A 7,941-nucleotide genomic window follows, 5' to 3' on the forward strand; every position below is an offset into this window, starting at 1 on the left:
CTCCTGTCTCAAAAATAAATAAACATTTACAAAAAATTTTTTTAAAAACAAACAAAAAAAACGTTGCTCTGTAAATTGTCCCAGAGAGTTCTAACTCCCAGGCTGTTTCCCCCCAGCTATAACTTGGCTTCTTGATCACTTTCTTTGGCCACTCCATTCTGTTACTTCTATTCGCCACCTTCACCCCTGCCACCCGCATTTTTAGTCCCTGAGATCACAGGGAAGAAAGGCTATATCATATTGGCATAGTATTATATCTACTTGTAGATTCATTTAGGCATTTCTTATTCCCCATGAATGTATGATTCTTGAAGTATCTCCTTTGTGCCAGCTGAAACTGGTTCTTACTGCAATGATCCCCTCATTAACCCATGGATTCACTACAATCTTTGACATGTGTCCATTATATATTTGTCAAAAAATCATGATTTTACTTTTTTCCGAAAACTATTCTTAAATAATAGACATTTTCTCAATTAGGAATAAAAGCTGCTTCAGGAAACGATGCTATTTTTGCTGATCTCCAACTTACAGTCTAAGAAAATATTGTGCTCTCTCTGCAAATGCTGCTTCAAGACCTAACTGACAAATTTAAAGACATTCCTTTCTGTGCCCCTCCTTTCTGTGGAGGAAACAATTTCTTTTTTTTTTTTTTTTGTTTTTTCAACGTTTTTTATTTATTTTTGGGACAGAGAGAGACAGAGCATGAACGGGGGAGGGTCAGAGAGAGAGGGAGACACACGGAATTGGAAACAGGCTCCAGGCTCCGAGCCATCAGCCCAGAGCCTGACGCAGGGCTCGAACTCACAGACCGCGAGATCGTGACCTGGCTGAAGTCGGACGCTTAACCGACTGCGCCACCCAGGCGCCCCGGAAACAAACAATTTCAATGTGAAGGACAAGGTACACACAGCAAACAGAGCTAAAACAACTTCCAATTTTCATTTCTGCCCAGGAGATAGTATAGAGAGAATTATCTCAATCCCTACATATAACAATAGATATGAAATCTCTCTCTACTCCCTCTTCTCTTTCCCCCCACCAACTTCCCCACCAAGGGGGGTGAGATTTGGAAAGTCCTGTTCCTATCAATTGGCAATTCCATAGTCTCCGATATTTGAACCACAGCAGGTGAGAAGAAAAAGCTGGGAAAAGACCCAAAATTTCACACTGTCTCAACACATAAAGATAAAAATACTGTTCTGAACTCTGCAAGCATCAGTCATTGTTGTCATCACCTTTTTTTTTTTTTAATGTTTATTTATTTATTTTTGAGAGACAAAGAGAAAGAGAGAGCGCACAAGCAGGGGAGGGGCAGAGAGAGATGGAAACAGAATCCCTAAAGCAGGCTCCTCGCGCTGTCACCACAGAGCCCAATGCTGGGGTCAAACCCACACACCGTGAGATCCTGACCCGAACCAAAAACGAGAGTCAGAGGCTTCAACCAACTGACCCACCCAGGCACCCCTTGTCATCATCATCTTTATCCTAATTCATAATCACTCATAGAAATTGTTACAAACCTTCAGGTTTCAGCCTGCTGTGTAGAATGATGGGCTTTGGAGCAGGTCGTCAAGGGATCTGACCCTCTCCTTCCAGCCGTGTCTCTGGCTTATTATGTGATCTTTGGAGCTTTGATTCGTCATCTGTAAAAACGAGGTCATAGCTCTTGAGCGAATTAAATAAGATCAATCAAATAAGATAACATATACAAAAACTCTGTGCAAACTAATAGCTCTATAAAAGTTAGTTTCAGTCGCTTGACCTTTCTCTGTTTCCTTATCCCTCATGGGAACAATAATGGTACCTACCTCATAGAATTCTTCTCAACTCTAAATAAGTAAATACATGTAAGAACATTTCCTGATACAGTGCTTAATACATGTTAGCTACTGATATTATTCATGTAGGCTCCACATGGGGGCGTGCAGGATTTTAAACGTCGTTTCATCTTCCACCGAGCATGGCACCGCGCATCCACCAGGCTACGTCTTTTCAATACGATTTGCTAGCGGAAGAATCTTCCAACGCCAGAATACACCATCGGCGGGCGTTCGAGTGTAGGACTCAGGCCGGAACCCAAAGCTGGGGATGTGGAGAAGCCGGAGCTTCTTTGCGTTTGGACGCTGGCCCCGGAAGTGGCGAGGGCGGGGTCAACACTGCCGAGTAAAGTCCTCTGACTTGGGAAGATGCTGCTGGACCTTTCGGAGGAGCATAAAGAGCACCTGGCCTTTCTGCCGCAAGTGGACAGCACGGGTCAGGGGACGCGGCCGCGGAGGGTGGTGTTCTGTGGTCTGGGGAGGGGAACAAGGGGTGTGCCCGGCACTCACGGTCTCCTGGTTTCCCTTGCAGTGGTCGCCGAGTTTGGGCGGATTGCGGTGGAATTCCTGAGGCGAGGCTCGAACCCCAAGATCTACGAAGGCGCCGCCAGTAAGCCTGGGAGAGGCACTTCGCGGGGAAGTGCGGGCCATTCTTGGGCACCCTGGAGAGATAGGGGTTTTTGCAGCTCCAATGGTCTAGTTCTCATTGTGGTAGAATAAAAGCAGAAAGGCTCTTCAGGGCGCAAATCCTGCCCATCCCCTAAGTAGCTTTGAGATTTTTAAAACTTCTATTAAGTCGGTGTTGTCATCCGTAAAATGGACAAATGCCAAAGATACTATGATGCTTAAATGCACCAAAGCGTGTGAAATAGTTGGGTGAGCCATTAATATCATGCAAGTGTTTGGTTATAATTAGTTCAAATATCCGCTTTTGCTGCAGTATTGTTTTTTCCCTGCTGGACAGGGTAGTTTCTGAGATTGTCAGCCCTTGAATTCCACTTATGCCAGACTTGAAGTAGCTGGACATTCAAGAGAAGGACTAAGGACTGTTATGTCTGATGCTAGTCTGTCTCCACGGGTCTGCATTTTGAAAAGAAGGTTACACGGCGGCAGATACCCAAAGCATTTGTCCAGCAGTGGAGAATGAACAGGAGTCTATTACTAAGTCATTATTTTTCATCGTAGTGTTTGCAAATATGGAATAATGGATAATATTTATTCCTAAATAAGAATTTGAATACAAGGATAAATATCACACAATAATTTATTTGCTTTTTTTTCTTTTTTCCCAGGAAAACTAAATGTGAGCAGTGACACTGTCCAGCATGGTGTGGAAGGATTAACATACCTCCTCACTGAAAGCTCAAAGCTTATGGTAAGGGCTTCTGTGGAGTGTTTGTATTTCTTCAACCTTAAAAAGCTCCAGTATACTCTGCATCATAGCCTTGGCAGGCACCTGCTTATTTTAGTAATGTTGTTAATGGTTTATAATTGATTTAGTGAAGCCATGCCTAAACAATATGGCTGTAATGTGATCTGCTGGTATGAAAGCCTCTTGCTAGTATAAATTGGAATTCCCTCTAATTCTGCATGTTGTTAAGCCATATACAATAGTGGGTATCCTAGGAAGGGGGAGGAATAAATGATTTTTTTATTTTTATTTTTTATTTTTTTGCATATTAGCAGTATCTGACTTGACAGAGAATAGGAGAGAAACTGGGCATTTAAAAAAAATTTTTTTTAACATTTATTTATTTTTGAGAGACAGAGACAGAGCACGAGTGGGGGAGGGGCAGAGAGGGAGACACAGAATCGAAAGCAGGCTCCAGGCTCTGAGCTGTCAGCACAGAGCCCAACATGGGGCTCAAACCCACGAGCTGTGAGATCATGACCTGAGCTGAAGTCAGAGGCCCAACTGACTGAGCCCCCAGGCACCCTGAGAAACTGGGCATTTTAATAATTCTTTTTATGCTTTAATACAAGTATTTTTATGTATCAGAAACTCAGACTTCAAAATAGTGGGTAAGAGTTATCTCTATAAAGGATGTTGTTTCTTTTACCAGGCAGAAAAGAATTAGATATCATATTCTTTTGTGTATATCAAATATTTTAGCATTTCTAGACAAACATAAATTTGATGTTCTGTTAAACTTGATTCACTTCCAGATTTCTGAACTGGATTTCCAAGATTCTGTTTTTGTTCTGGGATTCTCTGAAGAATTGAACAAATTATTGCTTCAGCTTTATCTAGACAACAGAAAAGAGATCAGAACTATTCTGAGTGAATTGGCACCAGACCTTCCCACTTACCACAGCCTTGAATGGAGACTAGATGTACAGGTATGGTTTCCCCCCCCCCACCTGACAAACTATAAGATTAATTTTGGTTCTATGTCCTCAGGCTTATTGTATTCTTTACCACCTTAACTGAACTTTGGTTTGAAACTTTATTTTTTTAATGTTTATTCTGAGACCATTTTACAAATAGTTCATTTTCTGATATGCTTAATGTGTTTACATCAGTTTCACTTGCAAAGTTTGTAACAAATAGGTTCTTTTGGTAAGGAGATGGTCATGCAAATTTTTAAAGCAGTATTTGATTTTTAAAAACTTTTATGCCTAAGCAAAACATACATGGATTAAAGTGCATACGTCATTGTATAGCTCAGTGAATTATCACATGGTAAAAACACCCATAAAACCAAGACTTGCCCATGACAGACACCCCAAAAGCATCCTCTTTGCTTCTTACCAATTCTTCTTCTTTCCTTTCCAAAGGTTAACGAGCACCCTGACTTCAAATACATACTTTTACTTGTTCTTTAACTTTCTATATATGAAATGATTCAGTAAATATTCTTTTGTGTCTGGCTGCTTTTACACATTACGTTTGTAAGATTCAGTCATTTGCAAAGCCACATTGATAACCGAAAGGGAGTTCTCAGACTCTTGTATGTAGCCCTTTATCAAGCAGTGACAGCTAATAGATGTTTATTGAATGTCATCATTTGCTGATTAGAGCTGTGCCAAATGCATTGGTACACAAAAGAAGTATGAGACATTTTCTCAATTGGAAAAGATGTTATATACTCAGGGATATTAGGTGTTCTCAAAATAACTAGTAATTACAGATAGTTATAAGTTACTGGAGGGGGGGAATATAGTTGTATACATAAAGTTACAGCTATGTACTGTACTTCACAAACATGGCTTAGGTCGTTCAGTGGATGCTTGCAGAATCCAGGAAAGCTTAAACAAAAGGAGGTAAAATTTCAGAAGGGTCAATAAATAGAGAAAACCAGGGTTAATGTTCTTGGAAGAGGAGGCAGCATAAGCATAAGGGAATGAGCTTTGAATAGGTTGCACACTAGTTCCCAAACTTGACTGCATATTGGAAAGGCCTGGATAGTCTTAAAATATTTTCGTGGAGCGCCTGGGTGGCTTGGTCGGTTGGGCGTCCGACTTCGGCTCAGGTCATGATCTCACAGTCCATGAGTTCGAGCCCCGCGTCGGGCTCTGTGCTGACAGCTCAGAGCCTGGAGCCTGTTTCAGATTCTGTGTCTCCCTCTGTCTCTGACCCTCCCCCGTTCATGCTCTGTCTCTCTCTGTCTCAAAAATAAATAAATGTTAAAAAAAAAAAAAAATTCGTATCTATGTTCCGCCCCAGAGATTCTGCTTTATTGTTATGGGGTTTGGTCCGAGCATCAGAATTTTTTAGAGTTCCACTTGTTACCCAGGTAATTCTAATTTGCAGTAAAGTTTGTAAATTACTGTTATAGTGGATTCTTCCTGATTTGAATGGTGGTAAGATGGTCCAAACAGGATACAGAAATTCAGTTAGAGGGTTTAGCAGTTATAATCCAGTGTAATGAGTGCTTGAATAGGTATAAACACAGGGTATGGTATAAACCAGATTGTAGGCTCTATGAGGGCAGGTACTGTGTCTTGTTCAGTACTGTGTCCCCAGCACAATGCCTGGTACATAATAGGCATTCAGTGCTGAATATAAAAAAAGGTGGGGGAGGGTAAGTAGCTTCTTAAATTATTTATCAAATATTTCTTGTACAGTTATCATGTGTTAGGTATTGTGGATTTAAAGAATCAGACACAGTTCGTGCTCTTGGGAGACATCATAAGCAGCAAATCCTGTGGGGCTATGGGAAGGAGGAGATCACTGTGGCCAAGCTTCTATGTTTAGGTCCTTTCATAATAACCAGGTGGAGGAGATGTGAGATGGTCATGTTTATGAGATTCAGTAGTAATTTATCTTGTAAATCTTTAGCTCTCTCTTGGGTGTGGGTAATTTCTGACTTTTGGGTTCTAGTAGCCCATAGAAGTTATTTTTTTGGCTTTATTGATTTGCATTGAGTTTTTCCATTATGAAGACATTTTTAGAAATTAGAAACAAGCAATTGAATTTTCTAAAACTTGGGAGAGCTCATTTACCCAGTGCAATGGGTTTGAATAGTGTGTTACTGCAAGAACTAATATAGTTTAAAGTTGAGTGTATACTGAATGAATATTGCTTCATGTGGTAAAATACGTTTAAGGGGTAAAAAAGCTACTTAGAGAACTAATTGATTTTCTGAGCTCATTAGTCAAAATTATTACAAGGGATTTTAATTGGAGTAGATTCTTCTTTATAGGAGGAAGACTTGTCAGATGAAGATCAGCTGAATTGCTAGGAAACTAGTGACAAGTTACAGGATGTTTCATTTTTGAGTAACTGATTTGTCTCATGGACACTGGTAGTGAATGAACAATTACCATCTAATTGTGCAGTTGCTTATGAGAAATACATTAATCATCATAGTTCAGTTTCTAGTAGAAACATTTCCCTTCATAAATTGCCAGCACAATTAATGCACTTAATAACATAAGTAAATTGAATGCATCTGAGATTGGTGAGGGACGATTTACCTTTAGGACTGATCCATTTAAATTGCTTTTGTTATTTTTACAAAGAGAAGGACAGAACATAAGTCCTAATCAGGAACCTTGTGGGCTACTGTTCTTTATCCTGTAGTACTGTCCTTGAAATTCATTTCTGAGAAAAAAATTAGGTCTAAATATGTCTTACTAGGTGTTTGTTAGGGATGTTGTATAACCTTCACCTGGAAATTTTAAAGAATGATATAGATGCTTATTTGTAAAGGATATTAATTTAGATATTATGTTGTGTAAAAGTTTGAGGATAGATTGAGTCTTTGGATGAAAAATTTATGGTTTATACACCTAGATACATTTGGTCCCTGTCTATCAATGCAGATATAGAGGAAAAAGAAGTATAAACAATGTGTAAGTGAATCAATAAGTAGTATTTTCAGTCGTCATATTTATAGTTTACCTATCTTTCATATCTATAATTTTCTGTACTGGAGAAATGATCTTAAAGAGACACTTTAACTTATAAGTATCTGTATTATTTTGGGGACTGGCTCACTCAAGGGGATTGACCTGTTGTTTCCAAATTATTTTTAGACATTAAATTTCAGTATCGTGGGTTCTTTTGGAAGCCAGATCACCTAGAATTAATTGGAAGAAGTTATTAGTCAGAATATTCTGTGTTGTGGTATAAATTAATCCTGAAATCTCAGGGTTAGATTTTTGCTCACTCGAAAGTCTCTTCAGTTGGGCTTCTTGTCCTTTTGACGTGACTCCAATAATTTTAGGTAACAATCTTGCTTTCCTGTATAGCAAGATGTTTCAGGCTCAATCTTGCACAGTTGTTATCCCAGACCTCTAATCAGTTACTCCTTTAAGGAGCTCCTGGCTCCTTTTAAGGAAGAATGGTCTTTAGAGAACAGTTGGTGCTAGAGCTAAATGCCTTCGCTTTCAAGTTAGCCATTGTTTCTAGTAGTTTTCTTTTTTTTCTTTTAAAAATATGTCAATAGTACATTTTTAAAAAAATTCAGAATATATCATACAAATAAAGATTACAGATACTCAGTTTAAAGAATAATAGTAAAACAAGTACCCATTGCCAAGCTTAAGAAATACACTGAGGGGTACCTGAGTGGCTCAGTTGGTTAAACATCTGACTTAAGCTCAGGTCATGATCTCGATGTTCATGAGTTCAAGCCCTGCGTCAGGCTCTTTGCTGACAGCCCAGAGCCTGGAG

General features: G+C 39.5%; 1 protein-coding gene across 1 annotated transcript; it reads left to right on the forward strand.

The window, feature by feature from the left end:
* The first annotated feature begins 2,070 nt into the window (after positions 1-2,070).
* On the forward strand, positions 2,071-7,922 carry COMMD2 (COMM domain containing 2). The gene is made up of 4 exons (XM_049629732.1): positions 2,071-2,256; positions 2,353-2,430; positions 3,113-3,195; positions 3,987-7,922. The coding sequence occupies exons 1-4, from the start codon at positions 2,190-2,192 to the stop codon at positions 4,245-4,247; spliced, it is 489 nt and encodes a 162-aa protein (XP_049485689.1). The 5' UTR covers positions 2,071-2,189; the 3' UTR covers positions 4,248-7,922.
* The last annotated feature ends 19 nt before the right edge of the window (positions 7,923-7,941 follow it).

This window comes from Panthera uncia, chromosome C2, assembly GCF_023721935.1.
Source record: "Panthera uncia isolate 11264 chromosome C2, Puncia_PCG_1.0, whole genome shotgun sequence".
Taxonomy (NCBI): Eukaryota; Metazoa; Chordata; class Mammalia; order Carnivora; family Felidae; genus Panthera; species Panthera uncia.